General features: G+C 28.8%; 5 protein-coding genes and 1 long non-coding RNA gene across 6 annotated transcripts; 4 read left to right on the forward strand and 2 right to left on the reverse strand.

Moving 5' to 3' along the window:
- Positions 1-1,903: 1,903 nt before the first annotated feature.
- LOC114133138 (protein aveugle) lies at positions 1,904-4,341 on the forward strand. Its single transcript, XM_027998781.2, has 4 exons — positions 1,904-2,081; positions 2,629-2,745; positions 3,123-3,304; positions 3,977-4,341. Exons 1-3 carry the CDS (start codon positions 2,043-2,045, stop codon positions 3,291-3,293), a joined length of 327 nt encoding a protein of 108 aa, XP_027854582.1. The 5' UTR covers positions 1,904-2,042; the 3' UTR covers positions 3,294-3,304; positions 3,977-4,341.
- On the reverse strand, positions 3,091-6,949 carry LOC114133139 (protein OSCP1). The gene is made up of 6 exons (XM_027998782.2): positions 5,741-6,949; positions 5,273-5,583; positions 5,043-5,202; positions 3,983-4,136; positions 3,725-3,919; positions 3,091-3,465 (listed from the first exon to the last, which is right to left on the reverse strand). The coding sequence occupies exons 1-6, from the start codon at positions 5,850-5,852 to the stop codon at positions 3,309-3,311; spliced, it is 1,089 nt and encodes a 362-aa protein (XP_027854583.2). The 5' UTR covers positions 5,853-6,949; the 3' UTR covers positions 3,091-3,308.
- Positions 6,950-6,997: 48 nt separating this feature from the next.
- LOC114133135 (paired amphipathic helix protein Sin3b) lies at positions 6,998-11,639 on the forward strand. Its single transcript, XM_027998779.2, is given in 3 exon segments — positions 6,998-9,853; positions 9,856-11,487; positions 11,555-11,639. Coding segments are annotated over 2 exon segments (3,582 nt in total). The 5' UTR covers positions 6,998-7,728; the 3' UTR covers positions 11,313-11,487; positions 11,555-11,639.
- Positions 11,640-14,312: 2,673 nt separating this feature from the next.
- On the reverse strand, positions 14,313-15,077 carry LOC126550956 (uncharacterized). The gene is made up of 2 exons (XR_007605014.1): positions 14,634-15,077; positions 14,313-14,558 (listed from the first exon to the last, which is right to left on the reverse strand). It is a non-coding gene; the product is annotated as an uncharacterized LOC126550956 (long non-coding RNA).
- Positions 15,078-15,235: 158 nt separating this feature from the next.
- On the forward strand, positions 15,236-18,976 carry LOC114133114 (60S ribosomal protein L22-like). Its single transcript, XM_027998735.2, has 6 exons — positions 15,236-15,400; positions 15,641-15,871; positions 15,945-16,664; positions 16,728-16,849; positions 16,928-17,033; positions 18,850-18,976. Exons 1-6 carry the CDS (start codon positions 15,380-15,382, stop codon positions 18,892-18,894), a joined length of 1,245 nt encoding a protein of 414 aa, XP_027854536.1. The 5' UTR covers positions 15,236-15,379; the 3' UTR covers positions 18,895-18,976.
- Positions 18,977-24,141: 5,165 nt separating this feature from the next.
- LOC114133115 (gamma-aminobutyric acid receptor-associated protein) lies at positions 24,142-25,515 on the forward strand. Its single transcript, XM_027998737.2, has 3 exons — positions 24,142-24,410; positions 24,688-24,885; positions 24,959-25,515. The coding sequence occupies exons 1-3, from the start codon at positions 24,321-24,323 to the stop codon at positions 25,025-25,027; spliced, it is 357 nt and encodes a 118-aa protein (XP_027854538.1). The 5' UTR covers positions 24,142-24,320; the 3' UTR covers positions 25,028-25,515.
- Positions 25,516-26,249: the final 734 nt, after the last annotated feature.

Raw genomic sequence — 26,249 nt, forward strand, 5'->3', positions numbered from 1 at the left:
TTATTTGTGCATTATTTTCAATACATATATATATATATATTAGTTCGTACTTAGTTTTAAATTGATACAAGTCGATACTATTTAGAAAAATGCACTTACTGCTCTTAGACTAAGTAGAATTACTAGATAATATGCGATATGGTGCCTGGCAGCCTGTACGTAATCAGTAAATTGCGTCCCCCAAAAAATTAAAAAGGTCATAGTCATATACTATGTAAATTGCGGGCCGTGTAATTTTAAAACATACGTAAATTACTTCCCTGATCTATTTAAAATGTACATAAATTGCGGCCTGGGGGTCTATTTTTAAACTTTATTGAATACCTACGTCCATTTTCGATCATCTATTCAATTAAGTATAGTTACAAAATAGTATTTTTGAATTCGATCTATAATGAATAGTAATCGTAAATTAATTAATCGATTACTATATTAGGTTGCTCATTTAGTAATTTAATAGAATATTAGATCAGTAATTTGTTTTTTCCTTATCACGGCTCTTAGTGTTAAGTCATAAAACAATTTTTAATAGTTTTTATTTTATTATAAATTTTTATTTAATTTTTTTTTTTTGCGCAAACATTTATAGGTACCTAGTTGAAAAATTATGGATATTCCGATTTCCGGTAGGCTGTACAATTTAAAGATATTAGATAAGTATTAATATTATCTTTAATATTGAACGATGTGATGTGTTGCAGTTAAAAGTTTAAAACGTGTAAATAATGCTTTTTGAATTAATTGAATGTATTAATAATATTTGTATAGATAGTTTTAAAGAATTAAATCACAATCATTTACCTACAAATTTCGAAAATCAATCGACAGAAACTTGACAATAATTTAAAAAGAAAAGCTTTAGACGTAATTCGTGTATGAATAAAAAATATTTAGGAAGGCATACACAAAAATATGAGACCTATATTATACATAGGCCTCAATTTACGTATGTATAAAATATACTCGGGCTGCTGTAATTTACAGAAACAATTTGAAATGGGACGCAATTAGCAGCTACCCAGCCTTTAGTAGCCAGTAGGTACCTATATATCTGTATAAGTTAAAAATGAATGAACAAAATTTAATATTATGTGATGATCATTATGTAAGTAAATTGTAGATTGTAGAATACATAGGTATTATATACCTTAATACCTACTACCTATTAACCTACTTATATAAATATATAATTAAATATTAATAATATATTGTATATTACCATTCATTTATTTATATAGTATTTGAAAATAGTGATCAGTGATCACTGAACATGATGTTTTACAAAATATCATCAAACAAATAAGAATGGTATAATTATTGACAATCGGTGAAATCGAAGTCAATAGAATATCATAATTAGTAAACAACACAAATAAAAATATACATAATATATCAATACAGCCTACAGGTACTTGCTACATGGGCGATGGGCACCAGCTTTAGGTTCATATTTAAGTGTTTAATTTAACCTGTTTATAGAGTTTTAGTCGTTTCAGACATTTCAAAAATTCAAACTCTTGAAGCCTTGAGCACACACCAGTATGCTACTGCCACATCCACATGGCATAGGTATAGCGGCCGTATAGGTGTATCGCTCAATTATTGCTGTCACATGACCCGAACTCACGTGTTAGTAGTAGCAGCTGCTGCCGAGGCCTTGAAGAACGTTATCAATTGTCGTCGCTGATATCGGCTACGAATGGAATTATCTAAGAAAACCGTGTCTGTCAATTTTTATTGACCATTGTTTGTTTTTATTATTGTTCCTATAGGCTATAATAACTTTACGCTGAATAGTCTATTCTGTTTAAAAATTATGAATGAAGTTTTAATTATATTTTAGATGTCTATACTTATATTATGTGTCCGACTATCTAGTATATAATAATTAAGATTACCTATCTCGTCTCCATATTATTGTATTGTTTTCAAATTTTTAAAATATGTTAGGTATTTAGGTTTGCGGAGATATATGTAAAAATGTTTCAATTTTCTGATATTTTTTAAGTGTATAGGTATCTAGTATAGTTTAAGCAAAAGCAATGATTTTAGAAGATAACCAAAATGTTGTCAAACCAAGGGTAAGATTTAAATATATGATTATGTTATTTAATTACAATACATTATTATTAATATAATTTTACACTAGATATTGTATGAATAATAATATATTAATATATTTTATTTAAAACGCAACCTTGCAATTGCCCATAAATTTTAATATAATATAATAATTAATAAAAATTGTCTTATTAATCACATATTTGTTATAATTGAAATTTGATATAGGTACCTACTTATTTTTTTGCTTTGGCGTTTTGATTATTTTAGAACCAATGTTAGATTTCTGAGTTATTCATTATATTTTTATGTACAAAATGTATTATTGAATAATAATTTTTAACTCTTGTGCGGTATTGAAATTATAGTTTTTAGTCTTAAAATCTTAAATTAAAAAATATGAATTAGGTATATCTTGCAGACAAAAAATATTTTTATTAGAAAAATTATTAAAACAAGACTCACCTACCTTTGATTGTTGATTAAATTATAATTATTATAAAGTTGAATATTTATTTACTCAAATTATTTGATTTGTAATGTATACCATTTTATTTTTATCCTTAGAATAGTCGAGCAGCTCGGCCTAAAGTTGTTTACCAATGGACAGTACAAGATGTTCAAAAATGGTTTCGCCGTCATTGTTATGATTATTATGTCTTATATGGAGAAAAATTCTTGCAGGTACCTAATTATTATATAATTAAAAGCATCTTTACTTGAAATCTAATTCAAAACTTATTCTTCCATCAAAATTGAATTGGAAGTATTTATAATATGCTTTTTTTTTAGAATAGAATTATTTTCTAAACATATTATTTTTAGTCATTTTTCTTAATTTTTAATTACAAAAACTGATAAAACTTATTTTTTATCATTTAAAACTAATGACAGTCATTTTATTGTAAAATTTAAAAACAATAAAACATAATTATAAAATTGAGTACCTAAGAATAATAAAACATAACATTCAAGTATAATTTAGCAAAATATCTTATTAGATTTAAATCAAGTTGTTGTACCTATAAATAAATAATTTGTATATCATTATTTATTTTCAGCATGAAATAATTGGACGTGCTTTAATAAGAATTAATGAAAATCAACTATATCGTATGGGCATTATAAATCCAGATCATAGTCAAGAAATTTGCCGTGAAATACTTAAACTACGTCTTAAAACTTATATTTTAGAATTTAGAGATCTGGAACGCAACAATCTTTATGATTAAAACCCAAAGAGGTAATTATTCTAAATCCAATAATTGCATCATATTTAGTAAATCTCCTGTTTGTCTTGAAACTGAATCATCCATTTCAGCTCTTATATTTTGTAAAGACGAATTACCAGTAATTTGACTGAAATCTAAAATATTGTGTTCTGGATTTTTTTCTTCTATTTTGCTGAAATAATTTTTTATTATTATTATTATTATATTTGTATACTTTATATCATAGAATAAATTAAATATTTTGACTTTTATTTATTTCATCTATTCTATTGTTATACAATGATTTTCATTGTATTAATTGATAAATAGCTTGAAAAGTTTGTATGACTTTAAAGTTTAAATTATAGAATCTTAAAAATATAATGTTCTGTAATATTATTTAAAATAATTTAAATTTAAATTTAGTTGAATAAATGTTGTACTCTCATTACCTTTCATTTATATTTAACGGAGTTTCTAATATTTCTAGATCCAAATTATCTATTTCTTCATTATCTTTATCATTTCCCATCAGTTGTGTAACAAAAAGATCCATTTCTTGTTTGTATCCATCACGACTAGTCTGGCCATTAAATAATGGATCTGATGTTTCTTCTGATTGATTAATACTTTTATTAATATTAAAGCTGAAAATAAAAATACATTTTATTTTATTAATGTATTTATTTGTTTTTTTTTTTCAGTTTTACATTGAAAGCCCAAGTGTCGTGAAACGAGGACTATTAGGTTTGATTGAACCTATTTCGGTTTCTACTTTATAAAATGATATTGGATGAAATGTACTGATATCAATAAGAGTACTATTTTTATTGAATACTCTTATAACACCTGGAGCTTCACATCCTGAAATATATTAAAACTATATAATATCTTCATTATTTTTATAAAAACTATTACTTACTTTAAACCATTTTATTATTAAATTACTATTTTTAATATATTATAAGTATACAAATTATTTATTTTTTACAAATCATTATAACTTGCATTTAACTATTTAAGCATAATTGTTGTTTGTTTATATAAAGAATTGAATGTGTTATTTCAATTGTGTATTATTATTGTAAAATTCCTTACTACCATATACATATTATATTTCATCCATTTTAATTAAACATAAATACAAACTTTGATTCATATTATTACTCATGTACTTCAGGGTTCAAACTTTCTTGAGTAAAATTAATACGTAACTATGAAATTTATTTATTAACATATATTTGGGTAAAATTTAAATGTTCTATTATTATTAAATAAGCATTTATTTTAAAATACTTATATAAAATTGAGAAAAAATATTTGTACATGATTTTATTTTTAAAACTTAATTTAACTTATTACTGTTTGCTACTTTGTTACTTTATACTATGTTATTATTGTTATTTTGTCTTTTCTATGGTAATTATTTAATCACTTGTGCTTATTGTAAATCATTACTTAACAGATTGTACAATTTTCTAGTTTAAAAATAAAAAAATAAAATATTTAAAGAAGTTATGTCCTTAATAAATAAAAATTTTATCTGTGGACTAAATATCTATGAAATATGTTACGAACTAATCCTAATAATTTTTTGATAAATATTAATACCATAACTGTGATGCAAATAATAAATTTCAATCTTAAATAAATTTTAATAGTTCAAATATTTAATGAAGCAAAATATTCACTTTTTAAATATTTTATTTATACTTAAAAAATAAATTACTAAATCTAAAATGTGTACACTAAATTATAAATGTACTTCACCATGTGGAATCATCCATTTGCCAACTGAAACAAATGATCCATTGTATCGCTGTAAACCTTCTTTAATAAATATGGTAACTTTGACATGTATATCTTGCAAATAGTTCAACATTGCATAACGCATTCTAATTATTTCTCCGTTTGTCATTTTCTCAAAAGTCTTAAATAATAAAAAATTATACTTACTCATTCAAATTTCAAGCTAATTAATAGAAGTAACAACCAATTACTTGATAAAAGTTATGTTGAATAACATCTATACTTTGTTTTAATTGATGTGTACTAGCTAATTCACGAATAGAATCTAAATGATTCAATGTAACTAGTAATACTTGCCTCGGACCATTACTCGAGAACATTTGCATTTTAACAGAGGTTTCTATCAAACCCATTAATTTTTCCATACTAGAATCATTTAGTCTCATAATTGAAGAATGAACTGCACAACGTATACTTTTATCTAAAATATCTTTGTTGACAATAGATGTTGGTACTAACAAAAATGGACAGCTAAGTGATGCAGCAATTATGTCATTAAGAACTGCAATAAAAACCAATTTAATTATTACATTTTAGAATATTTGTGTAGATTTGACAAAGGTATTTATCAAAATTATTTAATTTTTAAATGAAAATATCTATTATTTTTATTAATGTCGGTAATAATATTAATAACAGGTTTTATGCTATGTAGGTACCTAATTTAGACTTGTCTATTTGGATTTTTTGTGTTTTCAATCTTTCTGTCACTACATAAATCATTTCACATACTAAATTTAAATATAAAATCGAATACGTCTGTAAAGCCATGTTTAACAATATCAGTAAAATTATTTTAGGTTTAATAATAATTGCACTTAGGTACCTAACAACCTAACTTTAATTTGTTATTATTCAGACTGTTCAGAGGAACCATGGAAACCAAGCGTAATGTATGTTATATTACTACAATAATAATATACAATAGGTAGTAGGTACCTAATACCTGCTACCTGCTCGACGCTCGTAAACAATTGTTATTATTATTATATTGGTTTATAACAACATTAAACCTATAGGATTGATAAAAAGTGATGACCACATTACTTACAGTGTGAACATAATATAATATATAAGTTAGGTATAAATAAGATGTAAACGTGTAACCTTGACCCTATAATATACATAATATAATATGACCAACAATATTTAGTAAATAAATAATTTTCCATAAATTAAACCATGTCAACATTTAAAACAATAATGAATTTAAACGTCCGATTATCATGTTATACGTTAAAGGTATATTTAAAACCGGCAATGTAGGTAGCTGATAATTCAACGACCATAATTAACGCAACTACAGTGAAAAATCGTAGGTATATTATTTCATCTAGTTAAAATTTAAAAAATTAGGTACCAACTAGGTAGGTATGTAATATAGATTAATAAATATTTATTGTAGCAGCTAGCAAATATTACGGAAACATAACGTTTTTCTATGATCCATAATATTATAGTGCAGATGCGCTTTGAACTAGTTATTGTATTGAATCGTTTTTAACGATCCGTCGAATTAATGAATAAAGGTACATAATGTATATTATAGCAGTCCGTAATATAATATAGTTAATTTAAGTGTGCAACACAAGCCTTAAAATACGATAAATCGAGTATTTCGCAATCACCGATGAAGTGGATACTATACGGATTGTAGTAGCAGCTGTGTACGATTCAGAAAATAACATATATTTATAACAGTATGGTTTATTTCGCGGTGCACCAGCCGTCTCGCCGTCTTGGTACTTTCGGATTCGACGTGGAAATTTCAATAACCGAAAATCGTAACGACAATTATATCATTAAATGTACCGTCCACGGTCGACCTATAACTGTGGCGTCCAAACACCTTCAGCCGGATAATATATATAACATGACGTACACAAATCTACAAGAATCCAAGAGAGCGCGGGCCGACATGGTACGATAATTTCGTGTCTCGGCCATTTCCGGATTGCTCGCGAGACGACGACCAATAACCGAGAACTCTGAGGAAAATATAATATAATATCCTTTAATCCCTCGTAGGACCGTGCAATATGTTGCTACTTGCTGGTGAGCGTTGTCGAGGCGTTCGTATTTTACCGCGACAACCGTTTTATTATCGTCAGCCATTTTGCAACAGTTGTTAGTGAAACACCTGATGCGGCGTTGCCGGACTATGGCTGATAACAGACGCGTCGTGTTCAACCGGGGAAATCGGCTGACGGTGGCGCGTCGGAACACTAGGCATAGCCGGAACGGAACGGCCGTTGTTCGGTCCGGCAACGTGGCCACCGCTAGATTTCTCTCATATGTCCCCACCACCCGCCGACCGTTCCCCGCTGGGGTTCACCTCAACAAGCGGCCCGTCTCCCGCACTAACGCTGATCGGTAGCGTAACGTTTGTTTACACTTTGCGTAGCATTGCATTTCGGTCTGTCCGCGTATCGTTACTCGCACGAAAAATTGTTTTCTCCCCGTCGTACCGTTCGCTCCCGTCGCGTAACTATCTCAAACCGTCAGTGTTGTGCACAGAGACCGAACGTTTTGTTTTTCGTGCCGACCGCCGCAGCCGTGCCCGGCGATAATGCCATGTTAACGTCCGCTCGTTGGTTCGATCCGATTCACGTCGTGATGTTAGTTAACAGGACAAATGTGACGAGAAATGAAACGGCATTCGGATGAACACATGGCGTCCGCGGACACTGTCGGCGCATACGCCACCGCCGCCGCGACCCGTTCACCGCCTAGGTCCAGGCCCAACTTGGTGACCATTTCTAATGTCGTCCAGTCGAATTTCGTATCGCAGGCCATAAACAATCCGAACATACAGTTCAATACCGTGCAACCGTTCAGCGCGCCCACAATGCCGGTTCTAGCCATTAATGAAAAGGTTCCCGGTTCGCTACCTGGTGGCTCCGCCATGCCGGCCCTCCACACGATACAGGCGCAACATACTATTCAGCAGATAAGGCAAAAAGTCGTGCCACCCACGACCATAATTCAACAGCAACAGCAGCAGCAGCAGCAACAGCAACAACAACAACAGCAGCAGCAGCAACAGCAGACTCAATTTCAGAGACTCAAGGTCGAAGATGCCCTGTCCTATTTGGATCAGGTGAAATATAAATTTAGTAATCAACCTCAAGTGTACAATGACTTCTTGGACATAATGAAAGAGTTCAAATCACAGAGCATAGACACCCCCGGAGTGATAACACGGGTCTCAAACCTATTCAAAGGTCATCCTGAGCTCATAGTGGGTTTTAATACGTTCCTACCTCCGGGTTATAAAATAGAAATAAAAAATAACGAACTTGGCTTTCATGTTTCTGTGTCGATACCTCAAAGTCCGGCTATTACGTCATCACAGACGATAATACATTCGACAACTCAACACATAATGTCAAGTACCCCAATAGTTACTACTCCACCTGTTACTTTGACTACCACACCGCCTGTAGTAATTAAACCAGCTGGACATTTACCTACCATAAACCAGGTCAATACTACTTCGGTTGTAATAAATCATCATACGACGCACAATAGTGTGACACCGACTGCGCCTACTAGCAGTGTTCATCAAACTCAAATACCTTTGTCTGTAGCTAGTTTAAGCCAAGTGGCATCTAATATACCTCAAGTGTCGATACCTACAACTCAAGAATCAACCAACTCACAAAATCAACCGGTTGAGTTTAATCATGCCATAAATTATGTGAATAAAATAAAAAATCGTTTTCAAGGGCAACCAGAAAAATATAAAAGGTTTTTAGAAATATTACATACTTATCAAAAAGAGCAAAAAACTCATAAAGATAATGTGCCAGTGGCAGAAAAAACATTAACAGAAGCTGAAGTGTATCAGCAAGTTGCCAAATTATTTGAAAACCAAGATGATTTACTATTGGAATTTGGACAGTTTTTACCTGATGCTAAAACTCCTGATGCCAAACAGGCGGCAGAAACAAGCATTGCCCCTCCCAAGAAGACTACTGTTGTTACTAGTGCACCTCCTGTAATTCCTTTGCCACCACCACCTCCCATCAAAAAAGAACATCCGGCTGCTATTCCAGTTGCCAAGGAAATTGTTAAAGAGCCAAGTGTTCCAAACGTAGCTCTCAAAAGAACTTCATCGTTTTCTTCCAGTCAGAATTTACCACCACCTAAAAAACCAAAATCTCCGTTTCCAAGCTTGGGAGATGTATCATATCAAGAAGCATATAAATACGGTACATTAACAGATTTTGCATTTTTTGATCTCGTTAGAAAATCAATTCATAATGCATCTGCGTATGATGATTTCTTGAGGTGCTTAGTTTTATATTACACTGAGGTTATATCTAAATCAGAACTGCTAAATTTAGTACAGCCTTTCCTTGGAAAATACTCAGAACTATTTAGAAGATTTAAAGATTTTATTGGGACTGGTGAAAAAAGCAGTAATGCTGCTACAGTTCCAACAGAAAACAAACTTTGTGGCTTACCGCATTTTTCATTACTTGATCCTGGATCAAATCGCCAAGATAGATCTGCTGGTGATCTACCCACTGATATAGATTATAGCATCTGTAAAAGGTTAGGTGCAAGTTATTGTGCTGTACCCTCAGATTATTTAACTCCTAAATGTAGTGGTAGGACGAAAATGTGTTATGAAGTACTGAATGACACATGGGTTTCTTTTCCTACGTGGTCTGAAGAATCATCATTTGCCACTAGTCGAAAAACTCAATATGAAGAATATATGCATCGGTGTGAAGATGAAAGATTTGAACTCGATCTCGTTATGGAAATAATTTGGCAGCAATATATTGTTTGGAAGAAGTATCAAGAAGATTTAATAGAATGACACCTGATGAAATATCAAAGTTTAAATTGGAAGACTGTAGTTTTGGTAGTGATACAATTTCAATGACAACTAATAGACGAGCTATTAAAAGATTATATGGTGATAAGACACCAGATATACTTGAAGGACTTCAAAAAAATCCATTTTCCGCTATTCCAATAGTTTTAAAAAGATTAAAATCCAAAAATGAAGAATGGAAATTAGCACGAAATACTTTTAATGAAATATGGAGAAGTCAAAATGAAAAGTACTATCTTAAATCATTAGACCATCAAGGTGTTAATTTTAAACAAAGTGACATGAAATTTTTAAGATCAAAATCATTACTAAATGAAATTGAAACTTTATATGATGAGCGTAATGAACAGAGTGACACCAGCACTGGACCTCATATGGTGTTTTCATACCCCGATAAATCAATTATAGATGATGCTGCTAATTTGTTGATTCATCATGTCAAGAGACAAGCAAGCATTAATAAAGAAGATAAACAAAAAATAAAATCACTTATTAGAAGGTTCATTCCCGATATGTTTCGTCATCCGAGGCAAGAGTTAAGTGATGATGAACGTGACGGTCAGAATGATTGTTCTAATAATAATTCACCTGAAACAACTAAAGCATCTTTGCGAGTCTCCGAAGAAAAAGATTTACCTGAGCTTAAAATTACTGACAATGATAAATTAAAAGCACCTGAACATTCTAGTACAGAAGAATGTTATACTTTATTTTATGGCAATAATAATTGGTATTTGTTCCTCAGACTACATCATATACTATGTGATCGCCTTACTCAAATATACAAAAAAGCCTCACAATTACTTCATGAAGAATGTATTTATCAGGCAGCTAGATCAGAAGCTGCATCTTCAAAGCTTAATCTCAACCCCAATTCATCAATTCTGTTAGAAGACTATTATCCTGCTCTACTTGATATGATTAAAAATGTCCTGGACGGCAACATGGATTCAAATACGTATGAAGACACGTTAAGAGAAATGTTTGGTATCCACGCATATATAGGATTTACACTTGATAAGGTTGTTGTTTATGCTGTTCGTCAGTTACAGCATTTAGTATCTGACGAATACTGTCAAGAATGTTATAATTTATTTATAAAAGAAAGTAAAAAGAACGGAACAGGTGGTCTTTGCAGTACAGCATGTCAAAGAGTTGCACAAGAAGCAGCATATCAACGTAGAGCTGAAGCTGCCTTAAGTAATGATAACAATTGCTATAAAATACTTATTTACAAATCTAACTGCAAACTGACGTTTGAGTTACTGGATACAGACACAGATGATAATCAGGACAGTGGTAAATGGACAAGTTTTGATAACGAACCACTATCTGAAACTAATGATGATAAGCAAGAAGAAAACCAAAGTCCTAAAGATTAAATATTCAATATACTAAAATGATCTAACTTTAAATAACCAAGTATTCTTTACTTTAATTATTATTTATTATTATTAATTTTTTTTACATAAATTGTGTTTCTACTACAATATGTAGCCTATTTTTTTCTTGCTCTGTATTGATTCCAAAGTCTCGTCTGAACTATTACTTTAAAAGGTAATGTTTTTTTTTATAAAATTATAAAATGTATAACTATGTTACTAATAATTTTTTTATGTTTCAGTTTTGTGTTACATTTGTATATAACTATTCATTGACATTTGATGAGAATCAAAAAGCCAGTTGCCACATATTTTTTTTTCATAAAAGTAAGAATATGTTTATTTGATATTTGTTAGTGTTAAAGAAAATTGTGTTAACCAGATTTTTAATTTATTTTGTCAAGCCTAGTTTTTATATTCAAATAAATTTTGGGTATAATGTATTTTTGTAATAAAATAATACTTATGTATTAAATTTACAGTAAATTTTTTTGTTTTCCAGAAAAATATCAAATCAATTTCTCGAAAATTTGTTGGTTGAATATTCAAGAAATAATCAAGGTAATTTAATGAATATTTTAAATATGATGTAAAGATTGTTAATCCCCTTATTTCTTATATTAATAGTAATGATTGTTAATATCCTCTCAAATCACATAAAAATACTTTAATTTTTATAAAATCTGTGTTATATTTTTATTGAAGCTTCATTGAAGTCTAGAATAGTTCATTATGGTACCATGTTTGTTTATATAAAAATAATGTTATTTCCGAAGTTTAGATAAACCATCTATTAAAATAATTTGATTTGTTGAATATGACCAATTAATAATTTAAAAGGAAAAATTTTATTGTTAGCATAAACTAATGTAAAAAGTCATGTGTGTATAGCTGTTTATATTTTGTCAATAATATTTGACATCAGTTAATGTTAAAAAAAAAAGAAAAAAGGAACTTTATTTCAACAATTTGACACGTCATTGCAACATGTTAAATATAAATTAGTAATTCTCAATTTTTAATTATTCAATTAATAACTCATTTTGTTGCTACTATTTTTAACTTATGAGGAAAATATAATTTTTCAGCTTTTATTTAGGCTCCTTTGTATTTTAAATAGTTATATTAAAAAATATTAATTATTGAATAATATTTAACAAACCCATTTAATTTGAATCTATTTAATATAATGTGAAACTAATTAATTTGTTTTTTTTTCAGCAACCCAATTACCATCCATTCTCATAACAGTGGATAGTCATTTTATATACTACATTGTAATCACTGAAAAGCATTAATTTGTACATTTTTACTATTGTTTAAAAAATTAATATTATGTATAGATATACTGTATTTATGTATATTTTTTTATTTTAATTTTTCTGTAGAAAATAGATGAATATTTTAATCAGTTACCAATGGATGTTTTTTAGAACACCAATAGGAACAATATTGTGAAAATTGTGAAATTGAATTTCACTATTAGAACAAATAACCAATTTTATTAAGAATCTATACTTTAAACTGTGAATGTAGGGACTTAGCATAAAATAAATTATAGTTTTAAATTTAATATCATGCAGCAATAGCAAATCATGTTCAAATGTGGGTTCTTCCATTGTGCATAGGTTTTTTTAAAATCTGTAAACAAAAAATGTGTAATTATTTTGTTACAATTTTTTGTATTTATAGCATATAATGGTGTAAATAATTTATATATTTTTCATTATAAATAATTTCTTAACTTGTAGAAATGATTGAATTTATAATTGTATTATACATGCCATAGAAATGTTAATATTTATTTAATAAATAGGAAAATATTTTTTAGAGAGTAGTATTTTTAATGAATTTTAAAATAGGCATGAAAATTTATGATAATATATTCGTATGAATAAAAATGTCAATGAAATTGCCATTTACTGAATTGATATCCTTGGTTGCTTGTAAATTGTAATATGTTTATTACAGTTTTTTTTTTAAAATTTAATTGAATTGTTTGCATTATATTTTTTTTATTTTTAGTTTGTTTATATATATATTGATTAATTTATTTGGAAAGAATTAATTAAAGTTTTATTTTATACTTTTTGAATTTACTTTTATACTTTACCGTAATTCTTGTAAACAATCAAACGTCATGTGAATATTATAAAATATTAATTTGAAAAAAAATTTATTTAAATGAGTTTTATACACAATTTACAATTTAGTTACTTCAAACAATTTTAATATGAAACTAAAAATACATTTTTGATTAATTCCTACTTTACCCATAATAAATACCAAAAGGTACTTAATTAAGGCTGAAAATGGGTTATTGAAGACTGGTTTTAAATTATTAGACTTATGTTAAACATAAATTACTAATAAACAATGTTTAATTGATTAATCAAGTAAAAGTATATCTATGAGTATTTTTTATTAATATTAGCATTTAGCAATAAGCAAAATCATATATTCTTTATACTATTTCATATTCATACTACTTGTACTGTATTTTAATTTTTTTTTTCTTAAGCAATCAAGTATCAAACAACAAATATTATAATTTAAAAATAGATACTCATAAAAATTAGTAACATGGTAATACAAAAATTATTATATGTTCTATTTAAGTTTAAAAATATTCATTGCCTTACATTGGTGTTATTATTATAAGATAATTATAATAATATAATTTTAAATAAAACTTCACAAACCATGATATTCAATACATCCTTTATATCCTTAAACATTCAATAAGTCAATGAGAAATGATGACTTAATTGACATTTTTTTTTTATGAATAAGAAATTAACTTTTTATCTAAAACATTTTATGAATAATTAAAGTGAATTTTATATTTTTATATAAAACAAGAAAATATAAAATTTGAAATAAATTGATGTATTTGTAATGATAGAATTACATTTAATAACAGGCATCCAGCCTTTATATTGTAAACCACATTATTTTAAAATTGTGAAACTATAATATGTAAATTGTTAATAAGTAGCATTATAACTGTAAAAATTACATATATTTATCACTTATCAAAAAGTAGAATTTTACCTGTACAGATTTATTTGTAACTTATCAATAATCTAAATTATATTTTATATTATTATATTATGTCCATACAAATTACAAATCATTTAATATGTAGTATTATGTGCGACATGATTAAAATTTGTTGTTTATTGTTAAATGGTGTATTTGTGAATTTTGACTTTGACCAGAATTTTCTTTCTCTAAACAATGCATCTGTAATCACATAAGTTATATATTTAAAAAAAATAATTATTCAACCAATTTGAACAGAGCTGCAAAATTACTAACAAATATTAAATATCAATAAATTGTATATTATATAATTTGTCAAAAAATATCATGTTGGATTTAGAATACTTAGATCTGACAGATCTGTACTCCAATGAGTCCGGCCTCCAACACGTTAGCCGAACATTCAATAAAAGAGTAATCACTATAAATATCGTTATTACTTATTTCTCAGCATACGAGAATACGACGAACAATCATTAATATTCAATATATTTTACAAGTGAATGCCATTAATCATTATCAGTCAATCTTTTCTATAGTTATAAAAACGTGGAAGTGGAAATTATATTATTTTAAGGCATTCAAAGCGTTTGTAAAATATAAACTACCTATTAGGTATTTGTTATTATGTTATTCGTGTTTTGTAATCAATGTTCAATAAACAATAGATATTAGATATTAAACGTGAAACCGTTTACTGTTTAGTTATTCCGAATTCCATTATTTTTTTTTATTATAGATTGATTACAAAAAAGATCACGTGCGTTTTAAAAGATAAAAAGTAAAACTATATACCGAAAACTATTGTACCGGGTACCACACTGTACTATTTACAGGTTAAGATGCCATGTAAGTTTAATTTTTTTCTTCCATGAAAACCAAAGCATCCCCGGCCCCTTCACTTCTATCGTCGTTTGATTTTCACGTCTTTTCACTCTCTGAACGTGATACTCGACCACGTTATTTAGCGAGTGTTAATTTATTTTAGATTTTTGTATTTCTAGTTACAATTCTCATTTCAAATGGCTCCTGCTGCTAAACAGGTAATGTGTTTAATTTATATTCTTTAGATTATAAATTTAATTTGTGTTAGAAATACTGAAGTACTTGCACATAATTTACGGCTGATCGTCTTGTACTCGTGTTTAAAACTCGTGTTATTTTTCTACTTTTTTTAGATAACATTAATTTTATGTAACCTTTGCTTAATGTAATTAAATTAAATTTATTTTAAACCATAATTTTATTTATAAATAATTGAGTTAAATGGTATTTTTTTTTAGGCTAAAGCCGCTGGTGGGGAAAAAAAGCCTGCGGCTAAGAAGCCGCAGGCCCAGCAACCTGCTAAGGCCAAACAGGAAGCACCTAAGCCAAAAGCTGAACCTAAGGCTCAGCCCAAAAAGGCTGAACCAGTAGTCGAACCAAAACAACAAGCTAAAAAGGACACCAAACAACAAGCTCCCAAGGCTCAACCTGCACAAAAATCGGCTAAGGAACAACCCAAGAAGGAAACTGTAATTTTTCTTATTAAATACTTTACTTGGTAATTATTTTAAATTTAAAAATTAATTTTTTTTTTTTTTTAAGGCACCTGCACCAAAGAAGGTTGCACCAAAAGCAAGCCAAGACAGTAAGAAGCCTGCTCCACAACAACCAGCTAAGGCTAATGCTAAAGCTGAACCAGCTAAGGAAAAACCCAAGGCTGGCAAAGCTGATCCTAAAGCTAAAAAAGCTGAACCAGCGAAAGCTAAAGAGCCTGAAGTTAAACAAACCAAGAAGGCTCAACAACAAGCAGCACCAGCTAAGGGTAAGAAAGAAGAACCCAAAAAAGTGAAAGAAGAACCCAAGAGCAAAGCTACTAAACGTCCAGCTGAAGAAGTTCCTAAAGCTGTCAAAAAAGATAAAAAAGAACCTGCTAAAGTTGAAAAGAAATCTGAACCTGCCAAAGGTGCCAAGAAAGAACCTGAAGCTGCCAAAAAAACTCCCGCTGCTGCCAAGAAGCCAGTTGATAAAAAACCCGCTGATAAGGCACCAGTTGAGAAAAAACCTGCTGCTCCTGCCCCAGCCAAAAAACCTTTGACTGCTGCAGTGACCGTTAAGAAGACAGTAGCTCCACCCACATTAAAGAAAGCACCTGGCGCACCTAAAAAACTCACTTTAACCAAAAAACCCAACACTGCACAGAAAAAACCTAAGGCGACATTGAGAGGTAAAGGAACTGCTTTGAAAAAGAAGAAGGAAACTAGAAAAATGACGATCGATTGTACTCATCCTGTGGAAGACAGTATTATGGATGTCAATAACTTTGTAAGACTAAATTTTGTTTTTTTTTTGTTTTTATAATACTATATAGTTTATATTTGTTTATAGGAAAAATTCCTTCAAGAACGAATGAAGTATAACGGAAAAACTAATAACTTTGGTAATGTAATTTCATTGGAAAAGACAAAAACCAAAATTATTGTCAATTCTGATGTACCTTTCACAAAGAGGTATGTAACAATCATAATATCATACAATATCAAATATTTTTATAAATAAGGGTTATTTATAATACATTATAATTTTAGATACTTGAAATATTTAACAAAGAAATACTTGAAGAAGAATAATTTGAGAGATTGGTTGAGGGTAGTCCATAGTGGACCAGACAGCTATGAGCTCAGATACTTCCAGGTAAACAATTTTAATTTATATTTAATAGTATTTATTATGATAAAATATGTTCATTTTATTGATTTATTATCGGGTCTCGACAATATTCTGTATTTATTTCATTATGTGACTCATAGTGTAAATGTGGTTATAAAGCCAAGGGTGTTGTATAAATTTCAGGAATATCATTTAAAGTTAAAATCGAAAATAATAAAAAAACAAATCTATATTTTATTTAAAATTATTAGAAAATGATAAATGTCAAATGGATATGACTTACAAATGTACATCTTATCAGATTTTCTTTGTACCAAATCCATTTTGTATTGTCAGTTTTTTAATGACCCGGTTAATTGTTATTGTTTATGATAGTTCTAACTTTAAAATTTTTAGAGCAAACAGATAACTTTTTACCTTAAAATTTAAAAATATGTCAATTTTTACTAATTGCACAAAATAGATTTTGATTATAAATTTGGTATGATTTACATTATTTGTAAAACTGAGATAACACAGCCTTGGAAGTGAATGTACTAAGGCTAGGATTACACTACGCGTTTTGTCGGTTACTGACCAAATGGAGCCAAACCGCAACACATTAAAACTAAAATAAGTTAAAATATAAAACGCGTTATCAGAGCCAAACTAGACCGATTTACAGAACTGTATAAAACCATCGAGACGCCAAAAGCAAAACGCATAGTGTGATTCTAGCCTAATAGGTTATGCTTATGATCTTCTTTCATTGTGTTTATTTAATTTTGGTATATTATCATAACACATTTCAATCGTTTTTTTTTAATATATAAATTCACTTACTACATACCTTGTTAGCTGAGAGATTAAGCCTGCTCAACAGATGAGTTTAATGTACAATACTTAGAGGCTATGGGTCCCCTACCCATCACCTGTTGTGGATAGTGGTTTTTTTTTACAAGCACCTGTCAGTCAGTTGTGATGTAGTCAAGTCTCAACAAATAGAGTAAAGAGTACCTATATTTACAATGGTTAAAACATCAGTTAATTTTTTTTTGATAATTTACAAACATAAAATCAGTATTAATTAAGTTTTATGTATAACACTTGAAAGTATGAAATATTTAGAAACAGTTTTATTCCTATTGTTATAGTATAAATTGATGTACAAGTATACAATACTATAGTAAGGCCATCAAAAAGTGAACTGCAATACTAATTCTCTGGGTGGCTGAATTTCATCCGAGTTTCTACAACTATTTGTCACAGCTCACTTTTCACTGGCCATATCACCCCGTACTATAGTAGTTTCAAACAGAATCCCTGGTTATGCTTAAATACACCACTAGTAACATGACGATCACAGCTCACTTTTTGCTGGCCATACTTTAAGTTGTAACCCTAGTTCTCAATGTGGACAAAGTGCTTTACCTCTAATGCCTGTTTCACGAAAAAAAAAACTCCCGGATAATGGTAAAGGGAATGAGTGAAAGGTTAAAAATCAAGAAATAACAAAATCGCTGCGCTAGCTTACTTAATTCTTTGCTAAACTAGTTGAAGTCTACTTTTTAAATTATTTACCCTACCCATTAATTATTATAATATTTAGTGTATTTTATCATAAATAAATCTTAAATATACAACTCACAAATTAAGAAGTTTCGAAGAGTGGATTTTCTCTTGCTGATGTTTGCATATTGTTTTGCATAGTTTATAAATATATTTGTTATAATGAATTTAAACTTTTACCAGCCACTCTGTATCTATGTATATAACTAATTTACAGTTTTAAGATCACCAAATGTATCCATATAATTGCTATAAATTTCTAATCATTTAATTTGTAAAATGTTTGTTACAGATCAATAATGCTGAAGATGATGACGAAGAGGATAATGCTGATTAAAGATTGAAAACAAATTTTATTTTTAATTGTTTGACTCCTTGTACATCGTCTTATTCATAATAAAAAAAAAAAAACATATATATATACATATTTTTACTTATTTTTATATTACATACTATTTGTTTCCAATATGGAATTGTGATGTGACTAAGCTTGATTTATATATAATGAATAATTATATATTAATTCCATATAAGGTTTTAATTACATACTTATAAAATATTAGTTTTATATATTTTATAGTAATAACAAGAGAAACATAAAAATATTTTATTGATTTTAAGTATTTATAATGGTAATTTTTTTTTATCCAAACTAATAGAAAATAAATGTTAAAACTGCAGCAAAAAGATTTATTAAACTTTTAAAAGAGCTACTTATCACTGGAATATTACACTCATTAAAATAATTACTATTAACTAAAAGTTATATCATGTTTTCGGTTTTCTACGTTTTAACTAATTAATGTATAATCACAATATTTTCTAAAGCACTTTAATAATAACTGCAGGCAAGTATAAAAGTATTTAAGCATAATCTGACATTTAGATGTTGAATAATGAATAGTATTTAGTATTTTTAAATAATTCTTAATTTAAATTATTTATATACTTATTACATTTTTAAATAATTTTAAAAATGTTGCCTGAGCTGACAATATATTTTAGGGTGTTTATAATGGCTAGGATAATCTATGTTTTCAATGTTATAAAATATAGAGTTCTAACTGGGAATTTCGAATACTTAATACTTATTTTAAAGCCGAACGACTTTGTTTTTCAATTTAAATTTTGTAATATGTTTTAAAGAAAAAGTTAATGTACCAAAACCAATTAATAAAGTTTTTCATTTTAATAACTAACAATGAAAAACTTAATACTCTACGATAACTTTTGTACAAAATATAGTTTAATTTAGTTACCATAATAATTAATACAAAAATAAATTTAAAATAGCAATTTAAATTTGTTATAACTTATTTAAAGTTTGTAGTACTTTTCAAAATAATCAGGAAAGAATCATTTTTACGATCTAATAGCTAGTGAGTTATGGAGTGTTTGACAAAATTAATATAATTTATATGTTTTAATTCAAAAATGAATAATTGTAGAAATTTTAAGTTTTCACTGAAATATTCCTACTAGAATGACGGGATGTATATGATAATACAACTTTCAAAATTAATTAGATTTAATAAATGACTTGTGTTATTTATAAACATTCACATTTTTTACTTTTTTGTTTTTTTTTTTCCATTAAAATTTTAATATTTGAATAAAAGTACTTGAAAATGTATTAAAAGATTCCTCAAAAAGTAGTCATAATAGTACTGCTCTTACCATAAATAAAATACATCAAAAAATACTGACATTTTTTTCAACGAAATGTTGTCAAAATCACTCAAAATATGTAAATTATGTTGTTGAATAACTATTTTATAATTTTAAAGAATTTAATAAAATAATATAAAACTAAAAAAAATCTAGTGCTACAACCAAAAGCTCCGGAGTGATCTGTTTATTTCACTTAATTTGAAATTAGACAACTCCAAACTTACTCATATTTCGTTTATTAAATAACGGAGAAGTACTTTTGTTGCACCTATTTGTGTATAAATTTTTTTCTTATCATATCAATTTAAAAAACGATTTTGTTAAAAATTGAGTCATCTGGTTGTTGCATTAGATCCCTCAATTATCAAATAATTGCATAATATTATAACATTTATGAACATTATAATACCTACTTTTAATAGAAAAAAACTGTTCTCACCTGAGACAGTTTTCAGACTCCATACCTGCCAAATGGCAAATACCTATTTATAATGTATATTTTATGGTATCTAAATGTTATTATTAATAGTATTATGTACATGGCGCGTAATTCCTGAAAATATATATTACCTATATGTGTATATATATGAATATCACATAGGTAATAGAATACAAAACTATCAAATAAATAATAATCACTACTAATACATAAGAATTGAACGTTTACGTCTAAGATTAAGTTATTGGTAAATAATAATGCATGTATATTATATCGTAATTCGTAGGCATATAGTCATAGAATTTGATTTTTATGCAATTTCACTATATGCCTTGTGTCTAGGCATTTAACTAATTAATGTCTACTCCAAGTCAGGCAAATAATAAAAATAAAACATTTTGTTCTATTATAAAAAATATTTAACTATATTTTCTACTAATAATTTATTGTCGTATTGTTTAAAAAAAAAAAAACTATGTATTAAATTAGTGAAATTGCATAAAAATCAAATTCTTTGCCTACGACATCTCGTCATGTATAATATGAACATAACAAATAAAAATAGAATTGTGTACATTTTCAAATGCATATTTCCATGATTATTAAACACGCAAGAAAAATATTTTGTGGTACCTACCTTCAAATCCACAAGTCCACAACACTACAGCGTAAGTATAAATTATAATATATATAAGTATCATTTTTATTAATGATAAAAATAAATATTTTTCATTGTTTTTCATATGGGTACATAATAATATAACAATATAATATAGTAAAAAGTAATTTATAGTCAGACATTATCGTATTGTAAAATATGGAAAGGAGGTACATCATAAATATAGTATATGATATATATAGGTAATATCGTGTGCTGCACGAAAATCATGATATAAATTTTAAATACGATGAGGGGTCTTTTATTATTGTACCTAATTGGTTTGGTAGGACGAAATCAACACGGGCAACCAATTCGCAATAATTATTGTTATAGTTATTGTCAACGAGTGAGTATATTAGATTTACTATGGTTCTCATACATTATATCCATCCTGTATTCCTGTGATATTCATTTACCACTATCTGGAACAGTGGGACATCACAATTATCTCTCGATTCTCATATAGTCGACAGTCGTACAGTTTTGAACTTCCTAATAGTGTTTTTTCCGAATAATAATATAATGTAGGTACCTAGGTAAGTCTGAGCCTTGAGGAACTTTTAGTACTTATAGTGAGAGTGTAGTCTGGTGTAATGGTGTGAGTTACAAGTTTACAACCGTACATTTCGCTATTTTGATAATATATTAATATGTAATTCAGTATTGTATGGATTTTTTTTTTTAAGTTTAATTTTGAGTAATGATTTAGAAATTTAGATAAAAGAGAATTGGTACCCAACAATACAAATTGTTAACTTATTACTTACCAGTAAACTGTACTTTGCTCAAATCGATCAAAATGTTAACAGTTTTTATCTATATAGTTAAGTAAAACAAAAAAGTGGCATAATTTAATTCCTTATAGTGATATACTGATATTCATAGTTTCGAAATTACTAACCATTTACGGATGTATAATAATATTAAATACCTAATATATTGGTTGCGTGGCTACATGATTACATGCTATATTGTATAATCATGTTATTTCGTCGTAATAATGGTGTAATATTATGGACTATTTATGGTATTTATATCGGCTATTTAGAAATTTTGCAGATGTCTGTATTGCATCTTTGTTACTCGGCCGAAATGTTTGAAATACTTTTGATTAGCTTAAAATTTTGGCTGCGATTTTTCGAAATCACATATCAATGTACGTTGTTTCAGAAATTAACGTGGAATGCTATATAATTTACCATTAGCAATAAAATCCCCACTACTTTATCTAACCTTACACATTTAAAATTGACAAAAATGTTCATCATTTAAATTTTAAACAAATTACGAATTTTTTATGATTAAAAATTGTTTTACAATTGTATAACCTTTAAAATTTTTATAGTTTTATGTAAATAAAAACATGTGGGTAAATACAATATTTTAATGTTTTTGACATAAAAACTTCAATATCAACCAATTTAAAATATGAAAACAATAAGTATTAACCATCCACGGTCTATCACTATATAATATTTTGGTTTTGATAGTTCTGAAAGACTTAGACAATAAAATTACGGTCGAATGATTTTACGAGTTTACGACAGATACGAATTTATGATTGAAGGTAATCACAACCACAAGTCAATCATTACTTTGTGCTTTTAAGTTATAAATAGAGAAATGTGCAAATGTGAGAGGGATAGTTCCTAAACTCATTTTTTTTCAGTTCTCACGATGGTTATACTTAATTTTTTAGTAGTTAAATAAATTTTATTTAGTATTTACTATTTACTATATTAAAAAACTGTTATGAGATAAAAAATAATAATACAAATTTTTTTTTATATCAAGTGAAAAAAATGTGAGCGATAAGCGTATGTTGTTGTTGTTTTACGTCAAACAACACGTAGGTACCTATCAAACGTAAAAATAAAATAGGTTATTGTATGAAATTATAAGACATTAAAAAATATTTAAAAATCGAAAATTCAAGTTTACTTTTCAATTTATAGGAGCAATATACTCGTAGTCAATATGTATAGTAGGTAGTAGGTACCAATAGATCGATGGATTAATGGAAAATTGCATAAACTATCATTGTGATTATTGAACCAATTTTCTTTCTAGTTTAGATATACCTAAATAAACAAATACCTAGATTATACATTTATTATTTTTTAGTTTATAGGGAATGGGTCAGCATGTTTGGTACTGTAAATTTTGCAAATAATATGAAGTTTGCGCACACCACCTCTGGAGGGATTTTTTTACTCGATTTAGGCGTATACATTTTTTAAAAATTATCTTTGATGACGAACGGCCGACCGACTTGGCCCGGCCGTTTTCAGGAAAAAAACAATGGCACACAGTAATGTTTTTTTGGATCGCGCGATTACGAGACAAGGACCTACGCCAACACGGACGTCAGCTGTACTCTGTGCAGTCCGGCAACGGGAACAAAGGAGACCATCAGCGATGAAGCTACACTGCTGCGCAGTAAGCAATGGCCAATGCCCAACGGGTCTTATTGTACTCTTATAATATTATCGTCGCAGTTTCCGCCGCGATCAGCTGAGTCGATACACTCAGGTCCGGCAATCGTGGCGCTCGAAATTCCAACGGGATTCGGCCGAAAGGGCCGCGGTCCTGCAACGTCATTGGCGGCGGCTGGCGGCCTTCTGCACGTCGTCCATCAGCCGACCGACGTCCGTCCACCCGGCCATCGCGGCCGTCCGCGGGTGTCCAGTGAGTGGGTCGTACGGTTGGTACGGTTGGTCGGTCAGCTGACGCCCGCGCCCCGCACGGCCGTGTCCAACGAAAACAACAAACCCCGTACTCCGCCGCTCCACGGCTAACGACGTATATTGTCATTGTTATTTGTTACTACTCATACTAGTCATACTGCTGTTATTGTAAGCTCGTTTATTGCGTTTGATCCGCTGCTGTTCGTTGCCTTGTTCCTCCGTCAGTCGATACAGACCGTTTCCGTTTGTCGGGTCGTCTATCGTCGACTTTCGTTTTGTTAAGTTCCGCGCTACACATTTACACCATGAAGTTCCAGTACAAAGAAGACAACGTTTTCGAGAAAAGGAAGACTGAGGGCGAGAAAATCAGGAAGAAGTATCCCGACAGAGTCCCGGTGAGACGGAGTTCCGATGACGATGACGGCTGTTCGGAATTCATGATACGTCCCAAACGTTTTTCCCTTTTCGTTTTCCTACTTTCCCCATAGTAACGTTGGCCATTGTCCACGACGTGACTCGTTTATTTTTATCGAGGCAAAGGTCAATGTCAGGTTTCTCTGATTTGATTTTTACTCCGCCACCGCCGCCGCCGTCATCGTTGTTGTTGTTGTTTTTGTTTGTTGTTGATCATTGTCGTCTTATTTGTAATTACGTTTTAATTTAATTTTACAGGTGATCGTCGAAAAGGCCCCAAAATCGCGTATCGGTGAGCTCGATAAGAAAAAGTACCTGGTACCCTCCGATCTAACGGTCGGACAGTTCTACTTCCTCATCAGAAAGCGAGTTCACTTACGTCCAGAAGACGCCCTATTCTTTTTCGTCAACAACGTCATTCCACCAACCAGTGCCACAATGGGATCATTATACAATGTAAGTGTTCCCAAGGTCAATACTTAAATACCTTTTATTCATATTTTGAACCTTTTTTTTTATTGTTTTACAGGATCACCGCGAAGAAGATTATTTCTTGTACATCGCATATAGTGATGAAAACGTTTATGGACAAGTATAATTCACTTTGGAAATGTCAATTGGTTGTTTTTTCATTGTTCATTTCAAAATGCACTCCTTGAATACATAATGACCTAAAAAAAGAAATAAAATGTATTAAAAATTGGTCAATATATTATACCAAAAACAAAAAAAAAATAATAATACTATTATTATGTTCATAATATAAGCCCCTCATACATGGTGGTATAAATTTATTTTATATTGCGATAAAAAGTATGAGATGTTAATGTATTGTTAGATACTATGTAAATTTAATTTTGCTAAAATATTAACCTTTGTTTGATTTCTTATTATTTTTATTAAGCTTATTATGACTTGTTTATAAGATATTTATATCTAAATGTTTTGGTGTGCTAATCCTGTGTGTAAAAATATTTTAAATTATTTTGTCATTTCAGAAATGATTAGCATTACAAACATTTGGCCACTCATCCTGTATATACTTATAATTATTTAAAATAAATTCTTTATTATATATTAGTAATATTAATTGTGTATTTGTTTATTAAACCACTCATATGTATTATATACATAAATACATAATACATATAGTTTTAAAATAAAACTTGATAGACTAGCAAAAGTATTTTTTTTTCTTATGACTGTAATTATATTGAACACATCTTTAATTTTTAAGATTATTGATAAGTTATTATTTATCTTAAAATGACAGTATTTAATAGAAGCAGATTAAATAATAAAAAAATGATTATTTAAATATAAATTATATAAGTAAATTAATTCAAACAAGTTAATTAATCTATTTTGTATTTAATGTCTATCAAACATGAAACTATAATATTCTTGATTAGTTTAAATTCAACTACTGCATTTATGTAAACATTATTGTAATTGATCAATTATAATTATGGATTTCTACTCAAATGTTATGTAATTGACCAATTATAATTTTACATATCTATTCAAATTTTATTAATTGATGTATAGACGGAAATTGGAATTGTCTCCTCAATTATTCTCGTTATACAAAAAAAATTGAAAGTACAAGTGTTCAAAAAAATTTGTTTTTTCAATTGAAAAATATCAAGGTTACATCTCATGATGATGCAAGATAAAATTTTATTTATAATGATTTCATTGTTCATATACGTTATCTTAGTAACGATAAAAATCACAATTTTGATTAATGTTTATGTAATTAAGTGAACGTATTTGTTAGGTATGTCAGTATGTCACTAAAGAATATGGATACAAGGTTA

The sequence above is a fragment of the Aphis gossypii genome, chromosome 3 (genome assembly GCF_020184175.1).
Source record: "Aphis gossypii isolate Hap1 chromosome 3, ASM2018417v2, whole genome shotgun sequence".
In the NCBI taxonomy this organism is placed as follows: domain Eukaryota; kingdom Metazoa; phylum Arthropoda; class Insecta; order Hemiptera; family Aphididae; genus Aphis; species Aphis gossypii.

What these genes read in the sequence shown, in the direction of transcription:
- LOC114133114 (XM_027998735.2), top strand. Translation starts at nt 15,380, where the DNA reads ATGGCTCCTGCTGCTAAACAG. An exon ending in TGGCTCCTGCTGCTAAACAG is followed by an intron (nt 15,401 to 15,640) that starts GTAATGTGTTTA and finishes ATTTTTTTTTAG; the next exon opens with GCTAAAGCCGCTGGTGGGGA. An exon ending in ATGAGCTCAGATACTTCCAG is followed by an intron (nt 17,034 to 18,849) that starts GTAAACAATTTT and finishes TGTTTGTTACAG; the next exon opens with ATCAATAATGCTGAAGATGA.
- LOC114133139 (XM_027998782.2), bottom strand. Translation starts at nt 5,852, where the DNA reads ATGGCTTTACAGACGTATTCGATTTTATATTTAAATTTAGTATGTGAA. An exon ending in TTCAACATAACTTTTATCAA is followed by an intron (nt 5,203 to 5,272) that starts GTAATTGGTTGT and finishes TTATTATTTAAG; the next exon opens with ACTTTTGAGAAAATGACAAA. An exon ending in CAAATGGATGATTCCACATG is followed by an intron (nt 4,137 to 5,042) that starts GTGAAGTACATT and finishes AATATATTTCAG; the next exon opens with GATGTGAAGCTCCAGGTGTT.
- LOC114133115 (XM_027998737.2), top strand. Translation starts at nt 24,321, where the DNA reads ATGAAGTTCCAGTACAAAGAAGACAACGTTTTCGAGAAAAGGAAGACT. An exon ending in AGTATCCCGACAGAGTCCCG is followed by an intron (nt 24,411 to 24,687) that starts GTGAGACGGAGT and finishes TTAATTTTACAG; the next exon opens with GTGATCGTCGAAAAGGCCCC. An exon ending in CAATGGGATCATTATACAAT is followed by an intron (nt 24,886 to 24,958) that starts GTAAGTGTTCCC and finishes ATTGTTTTACAG; the next exon opens with GATCACCGCGAAGAAGATTA.
- LOC114133138 (XM_027998781.2), top strand. Translation starts at nt 2,043, where the DNA reads ATGATTTTAGAAGATAACCAAAATGTTGTCAAACCAAGG. An exon ending in AAAATGTTGTCAAACCAAGG is followed by an intron (nt 2,082 to 2,628) that starts GTAAGATTTAAA and finishes TTTTATCCTTAG; the next exon opens with AATAGTCGAGCAGCTCGGCC. An exon ending in ATGGAGAAAAATTCTTGCAG is followed by an intron (nt 2,746 to 3,122) that starts GTACCTAATTAT and finishes ATTTATTTTCAG; the next exon opens with CATGAAATAATTGGACGTGC.